This window comes from Lepus europaeus, chromosome 6 (genome assembly GCF_033115175.1).
Source record: "Lepus europaeus isolate LE1 chromosome 6, mLepTim1.pri, whole genome shotgun sequence".
Classification (NCBI taxonomy): domain Eukaryota; kingdom Metazoa; phylum Chordata; class Mammalia; order Lagomorpha; family Leporidae; genus Lepus; species Lepus europaeus.
The window spans coordinates 61,642,981-61,663,590 of record NC_084832.1 but is presented as its reverse complement, the minus strand read 5'-3'; the positions used below and the strand labels follow the sequence as shown (position 1 = coordinate 61,663,590).

At 42.1% G+C, this 20,610-nt stretch overlaps 1 protein-coding gene across 1 annotated transcript in view; it reads right to left on the bottom strand.

Annotated features, from left to right (window-relative positions):
- Positions 1-12,879, bottom strand: part of ITM2B (integral membrane protein 2B) — a 28,669-nt gene extending 15,790 nt beyond the window's left edge. The window contains exon 1 of the mRNA XM_062194186.1: positions 12,602-12,879. Within this exon, the coding sequence (XP_062050170.1) occupies positions 12,602-12,718 (117 nt within the window). The 5' untranslated portion in view covers positions 12,719-12,879. The remainder of the gene's footprint in view (positions 1-12,601) is intronic.
- Positions 12,880-20,610: the final 7,731 nt, after the last annotated feature.

The window sequence follows — 20,610 nt, the reverse complement described above, 5'->3', positions numbered from 1 at the left end:
AAGAAAAGAAAAGAAAAGAAAAGAAAATTAGGTCAGATCTAAACAACAAAAAACCAGGTAGGCTGTCAATGTGTTTAAGGCTAGATAATAATTTAATAAATATTTTTTGTATCATTAGAGAAACACAGTATCTGGTGCAGAGTAGTCTATTATTAATTCATGAATAATACCTTAAAAATCTATTCTTTTTTTCTACTTAAAAATTAACCTTTCATTCTAGGCAATGTGTATTGAGTTTATGCTATACAGAACTATACTAAAGTGATAATATTTTATGCAGTAAAATCTAAGATTTTCAAATTCAAATTGGTGAGCTAAAACGTACTGGGATGGAGCTGGTGCTATGGTGTAGTGGGTAAGGCCGCCACCTGCAGTGCCAGCATCCCATATGGGTTCCGTTTCATGTCCCAGCTGCTCCACTTTCAATCCAGCTCTCTGCTACGGCCTGGGAAAGCAGTGGAGGACGGTCCAACTCCTCGGGCCCCTGCACCCACGTGGGAGACCCAGAGGAGACTCCTGGCTTCAGATCGGTGCAACTCTGGCCGTTGAGGTCAACTGAGGAGTGAACCAGCAGAGGACTTCTCTCTCTCTCTGACTCTCTCTCTCTCTGTGTAACTGTGACTTGCAAATAAATAAATCTTTAAAAAAAAAAAAAAAGGCACTGGGATGGCTAAAACAAAGCCTAGACTAGCATAAATAGGCAGATGTTTGTAGACAATAGCATTATTTACAAATGTTATTTACTGTTATAATAACAGCCTTTACCAACAAGAGAAAAATGAGTGAAGATAGACCTTTTTCTTGCCACTGGCTGAATCATAACGGGTTCATGTTGTCCCCAATAATATTAACTGCCTTACTAAAAACTTTAAGCATGACAAGAATGCTCTATTATAGAATTCATTAGAAATCAAGTGTCAAGATTAGAGAAAAAGAAAGCAAAACTATTCTGGCCTCATTTTTGTATACATGTTGGGTATTAACGTTATTCAATAAGATAATTATTACATATTCACATTCAAATATGGGTAATTCCATTTGAAATGCAGAATTTTGATAAGAAAATTCCAAGCATATTCTTCTGAAAGTATAAAATAAATGTGAAAAGTTACAGGTATCTGCCTTCCAAATTTGGAATTTTATAAGTTAAAAAATTGATGACCAGAAAAAAAAAATTTGGTTTTGTTTAAAGACATTTATTTATTTATTTTTTGACAGGCAGAGTTAGTGAGAGAGAGAGAGAGAGAGAGAGACAGAGAGGAAGGTCTTCCTTCTGTTGGTTCACCCCCTAAATGGCCACTATGGCCAGCGCAACGTGGCCAGCACACTGTGCCAAACCGAAGTCAGGAACCAGGTGCTTCCTCCTGGTCTCCCATGCAGGTGCAGGGCCCAAGCACTTGGGCCATCCTCCACTGCCTTCCTGGGCCACAGCAGAGAGCCGGACTGGAAGAGGAGCAACCGGGACAGAACTGGCACCCCAACTAGGACTAGAACCCAGGGTGCCGGCGCCACAGGCGGAGGAGGATTAGCCTAGTGAGCTGCGGCGCCGGCCAAGACATTTGCTTTTAACAATGTTCTGAAATTTTACTATTTATTTTATTTCTTTGAGAGGCAGAGAGACAAAGATAGACAAAGAAAGATCTCACATCTGCTGGTTCACTCCTCAAATGCCTGCAGCAGCTTAGGCTGGGCCAGGCTGAAGCCAGGAACTCAATCTGGGTCTCCCACATGGGTAGCAGGGAGCCAGCTCTGTAAACCATCACCTGCTACCTTCCTATTAGAGCACCGGAACACGTACTCCAATTCCAATTCTTGAGATTAGGGATATTGTTCTTGCACAGTGGGAAGTGCTTTGATACTATGAGTTCTACTACCCAGTACTGAAAGCATGTAAAACAAACAGTAGTAATAATTGATCTTGTTCCTTTAATCCACTGCTCTCCTGGTTCTTGGATCCAAGGGTGTGATTTTCTTATGAAAATATATATAGACATTTAAGTAGATTGTGATTAATTTGGTTTACACAATGGGTTGGTCTTTCCTGGCTAAACTACATGCTTCTTAAAGGGTATGGTGCTTCATTATTTTTAAATTACTAAGTGTCTAGATATGCAGAGATGCTTCTGAAAATGCAATCAGTATAGTGCTTAGATCCTCTACCGAAGGTTATTTATTCCAGTGCATCATTTTGTAATAAATAATGAAGCCCAGAGAAGGTAAGCTATTGGTGCAGTATCACAAAGCCTGAATATCAGCTGACTCCACATGCATCTTGGGTAATACTACTCATATCCAACCAGAAATTACTCTAGCTGAATTTTCTCACGGCTAGCACCGTGGTGTAGCTGGTAAAGCTGCCGCCTGCAATGACAGCATCCCAGATGGGTGCTGGTTTGAATCTCAGCTGCTCCTCCCCTCTGATCCATCTCTCTGCTATGTTCTGGGAAAGCAGTAGAATATGGCCCAAGTCCTTGGGCCCCTGCACCCATGTGGGAGACCCAGAAGAAACTCCTGGCTCCTGGCTTTGGATCAGCCCAGCTCTGACCATTATGGCCATTTGGAGAGTGAACCAGCAGATGAAATACCTCTCTCTCTCTCTTTCTCTCTCTCTCTGCCTCTCTGTAACTCTACCTTTCAAATAAATAAATCTTGAAAAAAAATTTTCTACAGAATTATGTTCTTGTAATTGGCTTACTTAAATTGAGCCACACTCAATCAGCATGGATTAATTACAGCAGTAATATTGCTACTTTTAATATGCTAACAGATTAATAATCAAATTATACAGGATAGTAACAAAAATATTAAAATTATATACATAAAGCAAAAACATTATTAGAAAATAACTCAATTATATCAGTATATAAGCATTTCAAAATAAATGAAAAAGGAAGGGTGTCAATTACAAAAGTGAAACCCAAATAAAATCAGAGTAAAACAAAATCACCATGTTTGTTATGAGTTGTCTCTAAAATTACTCAGGAAGGCGACAGTTTTGGTACTTTGAAAAGAAAGACCATAAGATGCCTCACCTATCTTTCTAGGACACCCTGTCTGAACTTATACTAATAATAATTCAGATGGTTTCCATTATTACTCATTATTATCATCAAGTCCATTTTTAGCATAAAAGAAAATATTCTAATTGATCTTTAAATAGCTACCAAGATAGGTGAGTTGGAAGTCCTGGTATTGACTTCCAGTTAATTATTTATTTTTGCTTCCTCCTGAAAATCCAATAAAGTGACAGTAAAGGGTAAAACAGATAAACTTTAAGCCACAGAGAACGGAAATCAATGACAGCCAATAAGTTATGTCAAAGCCAAACAATTCAGCCGGCGCTGCAGCTCACTAGGCTAATTCTCCACCTGCGGTGCCAGCACCCCAGGTTCTAGTCCCGGGTTGGGGCACCAGTTCTGTCCGGTTGCTCCTCTTCCAGTCCAGCTTTCTGCTGTGGCCTGGGAAGGCAGTGAAGGATGGCCCAAGTGCTTGGGCCCTGCACCTGCATGGGAGACCAGGAGGAAGCACCTGGCTCCTGGCTTCTGTGCCAGCAGTAGTGGCCATTTGGGGGGTGAACCAATGGAAGGAAGACCTTTCTCTTTGTCTCTCTCTCTCTAACTCTGCCTGTAAAAAAAAAAAAAAAAAAAAAAAAAAAAAAGCCAAACAATTTAAGACAATGGTTTTTACACTTCCATTCCCACTAATTTACCGTGGAATTTTCCAGAAGCTGATCATTTGATATCATTACAGACTAGAGGCAGAAGTTGAGATGAGAATCCAGCTGTCTTCTATTAAGCTATCCAATAAAGAACAGTAAAACACTATAAAACAAGGTTACTTAAATCTTTTTGTCTTGAAAAATTTTATTAATCATAAAAATTATACATTAGTTTTATTATTTTAAATAAGCATTTTTGAAACTTTCTAATACAGTAAACATCAATATATATAACCTACACAAAGTAAAATCCTAACAACTTTTAAGTTGTTTAGAGTAAGATCTTAAACAATTTTTGAATATAAAGAGGTGGGGAGGGTTTGGCACTGCAGCACAGCCAAATGAAGCTGCAACTTGCGATGCTGGCATCCTCTATCAGAGGGCTGGTTCAAGTCCCAGCTCATTTGCTTCCTATCCAGTTTCCTGCTAATGCACTTAGGAAGGCAGATGTTGGCACAAGTGCACCCAAGTATACCCTGTCATCCATGTAGGAGACCAGAATGGAGTTCCTGGCTCCTGGTTTCCACCTGGCCCAGTCCCAACAGCTGGGGTCATCTGGGAATTGAACCAGCAGATCAAAGATCTCCTTCTCTCTGTTAACTCTGATTTTCAAATAAATTTTTAAAAAGAAAGTATAAAAGGCTTCTGAGACCAGGAAGTTTAGGGAAATATGCAGCTCATCTTACATGGCTGGGCAAGTGGTCTCCAACACAAAGACACTAGGCCAAAGGAATCAGTGGGACTGGAATCTAGTTCATGCTCTGTTCACCAAAACCCCATAGAAGGCATCATCCTCTCTAATTTGCAGAAAGGCAGAGTCTGGCCTAGTGATCATTCTGGCAATAAAAAAGCAGAAACAGCCAAGGAATGTGCGTTTACCTTGAATTACTTTATGGGGATGAGAACTAGCACAATGGCTGCCTCTGAGGAAAGAGCAGGACAAACTATAAAAGGATATGAGATAGCTTTGGTAATGTTCTATTTTGATTAGCGTGTTAGTTCAGGTACATACATTTAAAATTACCTAAATGTACACTATTGTGAATTTTACAGTGGATAATTATATCACAATTTTTTACAAGTGTGTTCCTCTGAGTTAGATCAGGACTATTTAAATTTTTAAAATAAGTATATATGACTTTGGTAAAACCCCAAATTACAATTTAAAATTTCTATCACTACATATTACGCAATGTAGAAATGTACATTTTTAAATGAAAATGGACATAGTTACTGAATCCTGGAGTTTTTTTTTTTTTTTTTAAGATTTATTTTTTATTTACTTGAGAAGCAGAGTTGGATAGGATAAGAGAGATAGAGACAGAGACACAGAGAGAGAGAGAGAGAGAGATTGTCCACCTGCTGGTTCACGCCCCAAATGGCCACAATGGCCAAGGCTGGGCCAGGCTGAAGCCAACAGCCTGGAGCTTCTTCCAGATCTCCCACACTGAGTGCAGAGGCCCAAGCACTTGGGCCATCTTCTGCTGCTTTCCCAGGCACATTAGCAGGGAACTGGATCAGAAGTGGAGCAGCCAGGTCTTGAAGCCGTGCCCATACGGGATGCCACCGTAGCAGGCTTAACCTGCTATGCCACAACACTGGTCCTATCCTGAAGGTTTTTATGTTCCAGGAATGAATTCTCACCATAATACTTTGCTGGGAAAAAAGTACCAGCAATACTGTTACATAACTGACAGGTGAAGTACGGACAAGCAGCAATAATAATACAAGTAATATTCCAAAACGATGAAGGGATTAAAGACGGACTTTAGTAACAATACCAGCCAATTGCCTACTGATTCTTACTCTGTTTCCAGGCATTATGCTAATCTCAGTAGAGATTATATACCCCAGTTAGCTAACAGAGAAATTGAGGCACAGAAGGTAACTTATTCAAAGTAGCAAGGTTAAGTGGAAGAGACAAGAACTAAACCCTTGAGCATGACTGCACAGCTGCACCACAGCACTAGACCCACAGCCTGAGTTCTTCATGATGCTTTTCGAATGGCAATCCTCTATTTAATCAGAGTAATGAGCAAAAAGGAAGAATATCATTCTTGTTTTTCCCCCTCCAATCACTTATAAATGCAATCATTCCTTCCTCAGCAATGGGAAAAAACAGATGGCAGGTCATATCAGAATGCACGAATCATAATTTGCCAGCTTTGTTTTCCACTTTGTAAAATAAAGGCCCTTGTCAGAACTTCCATGCTTTGGCGCTGAGATTCGATTACAAATTAAAAAAAAAAAAAAAAAATCCTGGTTTCTAGCTTGCCTTTAAAAATTGGAACACTGGGGGCCGGCACTCAGCCCTGGCCATTGCAGACGTTTGGGGAGCGAATAGCAGAATGGAAGACCTGTCTGTCTGTCTCTCTCTGTAACTCTTTCAAATAAAATAAATCCTTAAAAAAAGAAAACTAGAACGGGGTCAGCATTGCAGTATGGCAGGTCAGGCTGCAGCCTGCAGCATCGGCATCCCATATGGGTGCCGGTTCACATCCGGACCACTCCACTTCCAATCCAGCTCTCTGCTGATGACCTAGGAAAAGCAACAGAGGGTGGCCCTAGTGCTTGGGTCCCTGCCCTGCACCCACACCGGGAGACCTGGAGGAACTCCTGGCTCCTGTAACTCTGCCTTTCAAATGGATAAAATAAATCTCTCGGGGAGGGGGAAATGGAGGATCCAGTAACACCAGATCCATTTTTTAAAAATGAAAACCAAGAATATTCTAACTTATTTAATATGCAAAAAGCCCAGCCTTACTCATTCATCTGCTTGGGTGCAAGAGGCACTGAGTTTGCCTTCTCTATTTTATACGCCCACCATGGCCCTTGCTAAAACTGATGGGCATGTCTTAGTACTAAAATAAAAGAAAAAATGAATTGAAGGAGAAAATTATAAAATGAAAGATTAAAAACTGATAACATGCAGACCTAGACTGGCTCTCAAAATCATTTCTCCCAGCATAAAGATGTGTTTCCTTTTGGATGTACAGCAATCTAAGTGATTTCATTAAAAATATAATTTTTTTCTGTCTGTTATATTAAATAATTTTAAACATTAAAAGCATATATAAGTAGAGAAAACAATTCAAGATTTAAGTCTTATCCTTAATTCACTTTAAGAAAAATTTTTAAAAAATTTTTGTGGGGCCAGCACTGTGGTGTAGCAAATAAAGCTGCCGCCTGCAGCGCCAGCATCCCATGCCAGTTCAAGTCACGGCTGATCCACTTCCAATCCAGCTCCTCAGTAACGTGCCTAGGGAAAGCAGCAGAGGATGGCTCCTAGCTTTGGTCTGGCCCAGCCCCAGTTGTTGCGGCCATCTGGAGAGTGAACCAGCAGAATTCTCTCTCTTTCCCTCTCTAACTTTGCCTTTCAAATAAATAAAATAAACCTTTAAAATAAGAAACCAGGGTGTGTGTTTGCATAGTGGTTGAGAAGCCTCATGGGATGCCTGCATCCCTCTTCAGAGTGCCTGGGTTGGAGACCCAGCTCTGTTGACTCTAGCTTCCCGACATGCTCCATCGGAGACAGTGGGTGATCACTTAGTATTTAAGTAACTGCCACCCATGTGAGAGAGTCTTATTGGGTTCCAGGATCCTGGCTTTGGACTAGCCCTGTTCTAGGATGCTGGCATCACAAGCAGTAGCTTAACCCACTGCACCACAACACAGGTCTCAAAGTGGTATTATTTATAAACTATGAAAATTTTATTTAGACATTAATTTCTCATATTTATATCAGCTCTAAGTTATAAAAATCACTGCTGGAAAGTCATCAGCATGAAAAGATAAAACCTTAAATGAAAAATCAGACCATCCCTCTATCATAAAAACAAGGGTAATTTTTTTTTTAAAGATTTATTTTATTTATTTGAAAGACAGAGTTACAGAGAGAGGTGGAGAGAGAGAGAGGACAGAAGTCTTCTATCCGCTGGCTCACTTCCCAGATGGCCGCAACAGCCGGAGCTGCGCCAATCTGAAGTCAGGAGCCAGGAGCTTCTTCTGGGTCTCCCACGTGGGTGCAGGGGTCCAAGGACTTGGGCCATCTTCTTTTGCTTTCCCAGGCCATTAGCAGGAAGCTGGATCAGAAGTGAAGTAGCCTGGCCTCAAACTGGAGCCCATATGGGATGCCGGTGCTTCAGGCCAGGGCTTCAACCTGCTGTGCCACAGCGCTGGCCCGAAGGGTAATTTTCTTATTACTACAACTCAAGATTCAATTTTTCTATTTAAAAATAATAAGTCTATGGTTCTTACTGATCATTCCCAAAATAGTCATTTATAGAAATGCTGTATTTTTTTCCTCCAATCAACTAAAGGGATTTAAAAACTTGCAATTATTTAAAATCTTATTCGTTCAACTGGTTAACATTTATAAAGTGAGAATATACTGTAGATTTCCTTAAAACTATTAAGATTATATACCATAAATACTGAAAAAAGAGGGACTGTAAGAACAATATAAATTTCTGATTTTCAACTTTCAGCTGCCTATCCTATAAGATTTTTATTGTTAAGCTTTATGCAAATAACTATCTTTATATCTAACATAAGCTTATTGCAAGTACAGCTCCAGTGCTACTATTTTCTTCATCTTTTAGTCAAAATCCACCTCACTGAGAAATTCAGAACTGCCAAATCCTCTAACAGGTCAATAGCGTCAGCTTGAAGTCCTTTGGTGGGGAAATCCTTAACTCCTCCTTCAGTCTTTAACGTGTTTTGAAAAGCGCCATGCTTGCAAAATTACAAAAGGATGAATTCATTGATGAAACGACACAATTTTATTCCTGGATCTTTCTTTACTGATACCAAGATATACAAAGCAGTCTAAGAAGCTTTAGTTAAAATATTGATTCAGAAAGCATTTCTTTATGTGACTTTGGAATAGATACTTCACGTATTTTAGCTTTAGTATGATAAAACTAAGAAAAAAATGGCCCTGTCCACTTAGTACACTTTTCTATATGTATGTATACACAAGTTATCACAGCACAATAAACACCTAATAAGTTAAATTTGAAATCAACTTAAATAGGCTTATGTCATAAATGTGTTTAAGATATTTCTAGTTAAAACATATTTCTATTCATATAAATCTTACATAGCAAAGTCAAATCCATGAGGTCTTACAGGTTTCTGATTATGCTAAAGGGAACAGACTTGCTCCTGTGTAGTTGGGAAGATTACCCAGGACTTGGCAGAGAACTAACTTCGCCTCCAATTGCACAATATGCAACCCTGCACACCAGCTACAGTATCTGGGTTCCTTTGGGGATGTGTACTTCGAAGTCTTGCTCCAGGGCACTTGAGATGCACAGAGGTGATGCATTTATCTCCCAGCAGGAAATCCTCACTTCAATATCACCACCCTCATGGAGAACCCAAGTGTAATGACTGGTCAATGTTTGCAAAAAATTATGCATTCTGGTTAAAGACGACGTAGGCCCCAATCCATTCTCTAAAGATCAAGACTTTTCAGTAAATGTCCAGTCATGCATTTCATGTTCCTCCTTCCTCCCCACAAAAAAAACCAAAAACCACCACCATAAACAAAAAGCTTCATTACCAAACCCTTCAGTGCTGATGGTGCAAATACAGAAAATGAGAAAGGATAAAGGACTAGGGTCCAAACAACCATGCTGTGACGGGCAACTCAGAACTTACTACTTCATCTTCCTTCATTTTCTCTCCCTCTCCCATCCCTGCCCTACTTCACTTTTCCCTCTTCCTTTTACGAACATCTCCAATGCAAGGTAGAGAAGTAACACTTTATTAGCAAAATGGCTGTGAGGATATCTGTGAAGCAAAGGTAATCTTTTCTGCAGCCTGATATTGGGAAAGGGGTTTCATAAGCAAGCATTGCAACAAAAAAGAATTACTGACGACTTTACTGTTCCATAGTGAGGTAATCAAAAATGAAAATTTGCTTTGTTACATAATCCCTCTACTCATCTCCTCTTGGATCCAATGCTCCTTATTATAAGGGAGGAATGGAACATGTTAAACAAGGAAAGGGAGAAGGGGAACAGTTTGGGCAGGGTGAGAGGTAGTTGTTATTTTTCACATTGGAAACAATTTAATTCCTGCCAAATATAATTATGTAATGCCAGCATCTTTACAGAATTTTAAAACTGGAAGAGTCCTTATAGACCATCTGGTTCTACCCTCTCATCTTACTGATAGGAAAATAAATATTGAAGCCCGAGATCAAGCAGTTATATAATGACAAAACTGGGACTTCTGATTCAATATATTAAATATTTTCTTTGATAGATGCGCATAAACAACAAACAATTTTCCTAGGGTCAAAGTTATGGACACAAAAATAAATGAATGAATTGCTGCCTGTAACACAAAACCTGCATGTAGTTTCAAATTCACCTTTGATACATAAAAGAAAGATCGTAGGCTCTTCTGTTTCTATACTTATGAAAGCTTTGTGCCAACCAGGATAGGTGAAGGTAAAAAATTTTAATTAAGAGAAAAATACAGTAAAAGAATAAATAGCAAGCTATTGAAATAACAGAAGTAACTGAAAAGACAAGAAAAATAGAGCAATGGAACTGCTTCTGGATGTTTTTCATTCTGTAGAGAAAAACAGCAGAACACAGAAGCAGTGTAAAAGTACTAGAATGCATGTTATATAAGCCAGCCAACTAGAGGGAACAGAATTCTGGTGACATAAGGTAGTAGGATCTGCATTTTAAAATCAGAATTCAGATGACACCAAAGCAGGTGGTCCTTAACAGCACATTTTGAAAAATACCAGTAACAGGGGTTATGGCATGTTGTGGTCTAGGAAAGTTAAAGGTATTAAACATTTGTCTCCCGCAGTTCTGGACCATAACTAGCTTCACTTGATCCTCTCAGCACCAATCAAGGGAAGGAAATGCCCCAGGTAAAACTCACTGAGACTAATTCTGTTCCCAGCTCAGGCAGTCAGACAAGGTGGTTGCCACACAGCCACTCATCCCCAAGGAGCGGCAGAACATTATGTAATCACCGCCCAAGCTTGGAGATGGAGAGATCAGAAGTTCTCTCCCAAACGTCTCTCAGAAGTCAGGTTTTTTCTTTGCGTGTAATTGACTGATTTTAACAATTAACGCAGTGAAAAAATCTGCCATCCACTTAAAGAAAACTCGTGCTTTTCAGCTTAAAGCTGGAAACGGACTTATTTTCTATCTACCAGTTCATCCATGACGGCTATGTGGTTACAAAGGAAGACTATGGCCCTCATTGTCAGTCCTAGTATTTTTTCTTTAGATACGAGAATCTGAGAAAATAACCAGAAAACAAAGCACAAAGCTTCGAATACATAGCTCACCTTTTATAGCTGTTATGACCACAAAATTTAAATATGGTGAACTTGTGAGAAACTCTGAGAATCTGAAAACAGGGTCACAACTTCAGGAACGACAGAAACTGTCAAGATAGATTTAAAGCGGCTCAGTAAATGCAATCATATTTGCCCAGAGTTTCAAACCTCCTTCACTATAGTGGAACAGAGCAAAGCTGTCTGAAGTGACATCATCCAGTGCTTTCTCCTTCTCTTTTTTTTAAAAACTGGGAGGAGTTATATCTGTTTATAAGATTTTAAAAATACATGGAATAGCGTTTAGAATAATGTATATATCGAAGTTGTAATAATTGAGTACTTGACTGTCAACCTATTTTAGACACAAGGAATATATTAAAGACCTAAGATAATAATTTCCTACTGAAATTTCCGTCTATATATTCCTAACATTTTCTTTTAAGACCAAGACTGTTTACAATGGGCTCAGAAAAACAATACCAATCCTAAACCCCAAACCTTTAATCCTTTTAGGGAATCCGTTCACTGTTCCTGTTTCAAAGCAAGGCAGTCACTTAAAAAAATCAACCCGTGCCAGTTCTGCAGGGAAGTCCAGATTAACATTACATTTTCAATTTCTATCAGTGGCCTACATTTCAGGAGTAATTTTCATTAGAGCATATAAAAATTTTTTATCACTCACACCTGGCCCACAGACGACTGTATTTTTAAAAACAAATTTACACAGGTCCTGAAAAGTGATACTGAAAAAATAAGCTAAGCGACCCAACTTCTACAGTTAACTTCTGCAGGATGGAATTTCTGCAGCCTAGAGACGATCTGGTAGGCAGAGGTAACTTTTGAGACAATTCCACTCAACTTAAATGAATAATCCTGCAAGCGACTAAAAGTTAACACAGCAGAATTTTATTAGGGACGCGGGGGCAAATTTCTTTATAGCATTAGGAGCACTCGCTGAGACGATCTGAAAGCCAACTGTTGGATTTAGCCTCACATCTACCTAACTGTTGACCTTCACTGGGAATAATCGGTTTTCATTGTGAGATACACGGCCAGAACCTACTCCGGGCACGCTGTCACCTTGTCCCCTCCTTCTCCGGACCCCACGGTGAGGTTCACCCGCCAGGACCGAAGGGCCGTGGAAAAAGGCAGTGAAGAGGAAAATGCTTGAAAAAACGAAGACGCTCGCAGTGGCTGGACTAAGTCCAAGTGCTACTCGGCTAGAAACGAAAGTAGCAAACAACAGAGGTTTAGGCTTGGAATGTCAGCCATTTTAGGCACATTATTTATCCTGGGAAGGGAAGTCCCGGACTCGGCTGTTGTTGTGTTGCTGTCGCCGCCCGGACCCAGGCGGAACCAAGCCAGCCAGCCAGCCAGCCCGGACCTCACAAACCACAGGGAACGCGGCGCAATTCTCGACGCGTCCACTCCCGGGCCTGGCGAGCGCCGAGCGCCGCTCCCCTGCACACGCACTTCCCTCACAAAGGAAGGCGAGCAGCGCCCGCCCGCCCGCTCCGGAGCCGCTCCCGCCGGGTCCCGCACCCCCGCTCCCTCCCCCCGGCTCGGACCTTGCAGTCCACCGCGACGGCGTCGGGGGGGATGATGAGCGCCTCCTCGCCGCTCTTGGGCTCGTCCTTCTTGGCCTCCTTCTGGGCCAGAGCCGAGTTGAACGTCACCTTCACCATGGCGCGGCCTGGGGCGCCCTCGGAGAAGGGCGGCGGCGGCGGCGGGCTGGAGGCGCGGGCTGCGGGCTCCCGGCTGCGGCTGCAGCCTCCTCGGCCGGGCTCCGGGCGAGGATCAGCGGCGGCAGACGAGACTCGGGCAGCTCCGCGACGGCTGAGGCGGCGACTGCGGCACGGCCCTAGCAGCCACCCAGCTTCGGCGCGAGGGCGGAGACGGCTCGCGCAGCCCCGGGCCGGGGGCGGGGCCGGCGGCGAGGGGGCGGGGCCGGCCCCTTCTCGGGCCCCGAGGCCCAGCGGAGGCCCAGCGGAGGCCCGGCGGCCGGAGGAGCCCGGGAGGGGGGGTGACGTGCTTGGTTCAAGGGTCGGCCCTTCTCCTGCGTCGCCTGGCCTTTCCGATTCTGAACTCGTTTCTGGCCGGTTTGCCTTGGGACTCAGTGTTGCAGGTTCATAGGAAAATCGGCTGAACTTTCCTGGGTTCGCCGTGTGCAATGGATTCACTTCAGGTAGCACCAGGCCGTCTCTTCCCCGGCCGCTGCCCCCGCCCCTCTGCGAGCCTCAAGACCGCGGAATTTTTATGCGTCCACGTCTCCTTTGGCTCTTAGTAGGAATCCGCCTCAGTGGAGCACGGAAATATTTAAAGCTCTCTATCCCTTGGGGTCTGACCTCCGTTCCAAGGACCTCACCCAAGGGTGTGCCTCACGCAGTCTTGTCTTGTTTTCTTTATCTGCCTTCCCCGGGACGTCCGCGCCTGCCCAGCCTAATCCCACAGCCCTTTGGAGGAAGACTCTTAGATCTGTTTCAAACAAATCACACTGGTAAAACAACGTGTTCCACGCTTGTGCAGACTTGGGGGGAAAACCCTGCACACTGGGCTGGTTTGTGATTCAAGGCAAATCGGTGCTCGGTGAGGAGGAATCCTTGTTTTTCTGCAAAATGAAAGATAATCTCTTCATGTCTCCTATTTTGAAGAGGTTTCGCCGAAAGCCGTAACAGATACTGGCCAACACGGCTGTTGGGTTTATAACTGACAACAGATGGCCCCTTGGACAAACGGTGTGGTTTTGTACCATTCTCCCATCGGAAAAGATTGGCCTGGTTCAGCCAGAGTTGTGGGTGTGCTCCAGAATGTTCCAACTATGTCAGCTCTGCCCTGGATCAACCCCAAGAAAAGTAGGTTGAGTTTGAGGTTCTTGGGGATTTGGCTGTGCTCAAGGAGTTAGATGTCTTGAAGTCTCCGTAGAATGTCAGATCAGAAATCTCTGAGAAATAGTCCAAATTGTCAGAATCTTTTCAGAGCACATATTTCAGGAACATCAGGGACTGAGAGAGAAATCCAGTTCAGCGCTTTGGTCATCTTGGGTAGTCTGAAATTCCGAAGTGTTCAGCCCAGGCTGGGAAGACTTGAGTTCTAGTTCTTGCTTGTTTTAAACAAGCTAGTCACATAATTAGCAGTAACTTACTTGATCTCCCTGGGTCTCCTTTCCGCAGGCTTCAACTCTCTGAATTGACCCCGTGAACTGACATTTGATAGTAAAAATGGAATCCAATTTCTCGAAGTTAGCATTGCTCCCCACCTCTCTGAGCACTGCTTGCACGGATTTCCTGGGACATTAGAACTGAAGATTAAGGAATTATTTAAGCAAGCTCCTATGTCTATACTTACATCAATCTGTCAAAGGATAAAATTACAAATTAGTTTAAAGATTTTGGCTCTATTTTCAATTATAGAATCGAGTACCACTGGTTCACTTCATTCCATAGAACAAAAAAAGTGTTCCAATGAGCCCAGCAGAGGATGTTGCTTTTAAAAGACAGAAAAGGGCTGTAGAAAGCAGAAACAAAAATGAAAGAGTGAAATGGTCATTTAAAATTCACTTTCCTTTTGAGGCTAGGACAGAGAGACAGAACAATAGAAGTATAACTGAGTGGTTAATATCAGGTTACCTTTTTGTGTGTAATGATAAGCAGAAGGAACTTTATTGTCATGCCAGTTAAACTGGCTTGTTTGGGAAATTTGACTTTGTCACTCTAATCCTGGTTTCTCAGAAGGTCAAATAATAGCTTTGTTTCAGCTTGGTAATGTAGAACTTTAGCATGAGTGACTCCATTTTGACTTTTAGTCTGGTCTGTTGGGGTCCAGGGCAGGAGCTTAGTCTGGAAACAGTGGCCTCCTGTAATTTTATTTAATGCTTCCTTAGTTCTTTCTATATTAAAATGAAACAGTGGGAAAATGCCCAAAATACCCATTTTGCAGTCAATAGAGAAGAAAACAAAATTCTCCCTGAACAACACTAGTATACAGATTAGGAAACTGAGGCAAAGAAGAACAAATGAGGTTGACAGAATGAGAAATCCTCCCCTGCCCCAGGATTTCTATTTTAAAAGACTCATGAATAAAAGACCATTCATTATTTTGTGTACTGGCAACAAGCAACAGTTCAAAACCAACTGGCAAACGGTCTGGGAATAATCTCTGGTTTTGTTTCGCCGTTTTTTTTCTGGGGTGTCTACAGAACTGTGTCATGCACAACAGCAAGGATAATAAAGAAGCTGGATCAAGACCAAACATAGCAACTCCAGTCTCGTGATTTATAAAAGGTTACCCATTGACCTTGGAAACTAAGAAGTGGGGGAGGAGAGTGATGACTCAACAAAAGAAAGTTAAAAACATAGTCATAAGTTACCATTAACTTACTGAACTTAAAGGGAGTCTTAGAAGTGCTTTGTTTTCCTTTTTCATGTTGATGTTGAGAGAGCCAGAGCAATCTGTTTTACTAACTTTACATTTCACCAGGGTTCAAGTTTGTATTTGTACTTCACTGGGAGGTAGGACAAAATGGAACTGAGGAACTAAATCCTAGACTCTTTGTTCCTTTAGATTTCTGTGATGAGCTTAGGGGGTTTTTTGTTGGGTTGAGTGTTTGTGTTTTTTTCTGTTTGTAGGTTCTTTACATCTCCATTCCCTCTGTTCTTTCTCAAGGAAGCATTTCCTTCTTCGTGGAAATTTCTGAAGCGTTAGCAGAATGATTGGAAAACTTTTTTGGGAGCAAATATTGAGTTGTTGGTGAAACAACACATCTGAATATGCCCTTTGAAATGTGCTCTGGACACCTCCCTGCTTAACCCAGTGTGTGGCTTTAGCTGGGCATCTGTGGCTTTGTCTGGGCTTTCCTCAAAGAAGCATTTCTTTTAGGAGAGAGGTGAAGGCTTCCACTTGCATCTTCAGGGACTTTCGCACTGCTTTTCTCTGTTCTGCATAACTTTGGCTATCCTTTATTGTTTCTCAGTTTCTTATCTCCAAGTTTGCATTTCTCACCAACTTCCTACCTCAGTATTAAATAGGCTTTTCAGTTTAATTTACAATAATTCATTATTATTTTCCTCCATTAGCTGGCTAGATGATTTTTTTTTTTCTTTCTTAGAATCTTGGGCTGTACTATCCCAAGCCGTTTGGGAATTGTGCCAATAATAATTTGACTGATTGTGGCATTTAGGAGTTTAGTTTTGTTTGATTATGAAAAGACTGAATGTGCCTTTCTTGGTAGCTATCTTCATTTCCCTCCCCTAAAGCATCACTTTCTAAGTGTGTCCATGTTTAGGATATGTTTCTTCATATTTGAAAAGAGGGAAAAGATTAGAAACACAAACCACAAAAAGTGAAATTGAATGAGAAGACCAGCAACAGACTGGGAGAAAATATTTCCTAGAAGCATAGCTCATAAAGGACTTGTAGCCAAACTATACAAAGAACTCTGAAAACTTCAACAATGAGAAAACAAGCCAATACAATAAAGACTGGGCCAAACTACCTGAACAAACACCTCACCAAAGGTATTCATACAGGTGGCAAACATGTCCCACATCATGTCATCACTAGGGAAGTGCAGCAACAAAGAGACCTGCACACCTATTAGAATGGCCAGAATCCCAAACACTGACAACACTGAATGCTGGTGAGGATGTGGAACACCAACAAGTCTGATTCATCGCTGATAAAAGCACAGAGGGGCGATTTCTTATAAAACTAAACATATATTTTTTAAAGACTTGTTTATTTAATTGAGAGGCAGAGTTACAGAGAGAGGGAGAGACAGAGAGAGAGAGAAAGATCCTCCATCCGCTAGTTCACTCTCCAGATGGCCACAGCAGCTGGAGCTGAGCTGATACAAAGCCAAGAGCTTCTTCTGCATCTGCCACGTGGGAGCAGGGGTCCAAGCACTTGGGCCATCTTCTACTGCTTTCCCAGGCCATAGCAGAGAGCTGGATCAGAAATAAAGGATGCAAACCAAAGCCTACATGGAATGCTGGTGCTGCAAGCAGAGGTTTAACCTACTATGCCACAGTGCCAGCCCCAACATATTCTTATATGCAATTTCATGCACTCCAGTACTCATGCCCCTTGATATTTGCTCCAAAAAGTTGAAAAATTATATCCATAAAGAAACCTCACACATATGTTTATAGCTGCTTTCTTCATGTTGGCCAAAACTTGGAAGCAACCAAAAATGTCTTTTGATAGGTGAATGGATAAGTATAAGTGACAGTGCATCCAGATAATAGAATATTATTTTTTAGAAAACTTTTATTTAGGCAGGCACCTTGGCTCACTAGGCTAATCATCTGCCTGCGGCACTGGCACCCCGGGTTCAGTCCTGGTCAGGGCGCCAGATTCTGTCCCAGTTGCTCCTCTTCCAGTGCAGCTCTCTGCTGTGGCCCACGAAAGCAGTAGAGTATGGCCGAAGTGCTTGGGCCCTGCACCCACATAGGAGACCAGGAGGAAGCACCTGGCTTTGGATCAGCGCTGCATGCCGGCCATAGCAGCCATTTGGGGGGGTGAACCAATGGAAGGAAGACCTTTCTCTCTGTCTCTCTCTCTCACTGTCTAACTCTGCCTGTAAAAAAAAAAAAAAAAAAAACAAAACAAAAAAAACCCTTATTTAATAAATATAAATTTCATAGGTTCAACTTTTGGAATATAGCAGTTCTTCCCCCCATACCTACCCTCCCCCCCCAACTCCTGTCCCGCTTCCTACTCCCTCTCCCATCCCATTCTTCATCAAGATTCATTTTCAATTATCTTTATATACAGAAGATCAACTTGGTATATACTAAGTAAAGATTTCAACAGTTTGCACTCACATAGACACACAAAGTATAAAGTACTGTTTGAAGACAAGTTTTACTGTTAATTCTCACAGTACAACTCATTAAGGGCAGAGGTCCTACATGGGGAGCAAGTGCACAGTGACTCCTGTTGTTGATTTAACAATTGACACTCTTATGTATGAAGTCAGTGATCACCCGAAGCTCTTGTCATGAGCTGCCTAGGCTCTGGAAGCCTTTTGAGTCCACAAACTCCGACCTTATTTAAACAAGGCCATAATCAAAGTGGAAGTTCTCTCCTCCCTTCAGAGAAAGGTACCTCCTCTTTGATGGCCCCTTCTTTCTACTGGGATCTCACTCACAGAGCTCTTTCATGTAGGTCATCTTTTGCCACAGTGTCTTGGCTTATGGAATATTATTTAGCACTAAAAAGAAATGAGCCATTGAGCCGGAGAAATATATGGCAGAAATTTAAATGTACTTTATTAAGCAAAATAAGCCAATCTGAGAAGGCAACACACTCTGTGATTCCAACTCTCTGACATTCTGGAAAAGGCAAACCTATGGAGGCAATAAAAAGATCAATGGTTGTCACTGGTTAGTGAAAAGATCGCAATGGTTAGTAGGGAGTGAGCAAGAGATGAATAGGAACAGCACAGAGGAGGATATTTAGGGCAGCAAAACTGTTCTGTATGGTACTACAAAGCTGAATACAGGTCATTATACATTCATCAAACCCCACAGAATGTACAGCATCAAGAGGAAACTCTTGGGCTGAGGTTGTGGCATAGCAGTTTAAGCTACTACTTGAGACATCAGCATCTCATATCAGAGTGCCAGTTCAAGTCCTAGCTGCTCTACTTCTGATCTAGCTACCTGCTAATGCACCTGGGAAGGCAGCAGATGCTGGCCCAAATATTTGGGCCCCTGCCACCCATGTTGGGGATCAGGATGGAGGTCCTGGATCCTGGCTTTCTCCTGGCCCAGCCTTGGCTATTGTGGCTAATTGGGGAGTGAAACAGTGAACGGAAGAGCTCTCCGCCACCCAACACCCACACTCCCACCACAAACCCTGCACCAGTGCATTGGAGTATCTCTCCTCTCTCCGTCATTTTGCCTTTCAAATAAATAAATAAATAATTTTTAAACCTTAAAAAAAAGAGTGAACTCTAATGTAAACTGTAGATGTTGGGTAATAATGCTGTGTCGATGTAGGTTCATTGAGTGTAACTGGTGTACCAGTCTAGTGTAAGATGCTGAAGGGGCTGGTGCTGTGGTGTAGTGAGTAAAGCCTCTGCCTGCAATGCCAGCATCTCATCTGGACACTGGTTTCAGTCCTTGCTCCTCCACTTCCAATCCGGCTCTCTGCTATGGCCTGAGAAAGTGTAGTAGATAGCCCAAGTCCTTGGGCCCCTGCACCTGTGTGGGAGACCTGGAAGGAGCTCCTGGCTCCCGGCTTTGGATCGGCCCAGCTCCAGCCATTGCAGCCATTTGGAAAGTGAACCAGTGGATGTCTTACACCTCTCTCTCTCTCTCTCTCTCTCTCTCTCTTTCTCCTCTGCCTCTGTAACTCTGCCTTTTAAATAAAATAAAATTTTAAAAAAGATAGGGGAGGTGTATGTGTGTGAGGACAGGAGTTATATATGGGAACTCTGTACTAGCTCAATTTTGCTGTGAACCTGAAAGTACTCTAAAAAATTGATTTTATTGGAAGCGGGGGTGGGCACAAAGGCTGATGGTCTAATGGATACAACCACTTAGAAGACCCAAACCATAGTTTTCTGGAAATCTCACCATGCTTCTATTTTCATTGGCAATACAATTTTCCCTTGGTATATATGAGGGATTGGTTCCAGGAATCCATTGTGGATACCAAACTCCATGGAGGCTCGAGTCCCTTCTATAAAATGGCATAATATTTGAATATGCACATCCTCCAAGTTGCTTTAAATCATGTCTCATGTCTAGATTATTTCTAGTACCTAATACAAAGTAAATGTGATGTGAACAGTTGTCATACTATATTTTGTAGGGAGTAACGACAAGGAGAAAAGTCTAGATGTTCAGTATGTATGCGATTTTTGTCCTCAAATATTTCCCATCAGCCATTTTGTGAATCTGCGGTTGCAGAATCCAAGCATGTGGAGGGTCAATTGTACACTGCAAATAAACCAACTGTTCCTAATATGCTGCTGGAGTTCAGAGTGAGCTGGAGTGGCTGGGGTAAGGTTTCATGGAGAAGACAGAATTTTAGTTGGAGGAATGAAAAGCATTTGGCTGAAGACAAAGAAAGAGGAAAAAAGCCCAAGAAGGGGAAGGAGCATAAGAGCAGCCCCCCCGACCAGGAGAGAAGACTGAGGCAGGAGCAGGGGGCATGGGCTGACTAACCGAGGAAGGAAACCAGGCTGGGGCCAGAGCCAGAAAACTCACCTTGTGTGAGAATTAGTAGGATGGGCTTTCCGCCCAGGGGAACTGCTGAAAGTTTCCACAAATACCAGCTTAAGAAAAAAGGGGGGCGTTGCTCTAAAAAGAATGAGCCATGAGCCGGCATTCTGGATGAGAGGGAAAGGGGGACGAACCAGAGGCAGAAAGAGAAGTTCAAACAGCTTCTCCCCCTGTCTTTTCTTTTAATGAAAATAACTGACACAAGTTTGTTTTTTTTTTTTTAATGTCCTTTTATTTGTGTGAGAAGAAAGTACACCATATAAATCCAGCATTACAAATAACAAAGTGTAATATGAGTAAGAGACAGTTTTGTGGCTATAAGTCAAATGTGGTAAAAGACATGTACC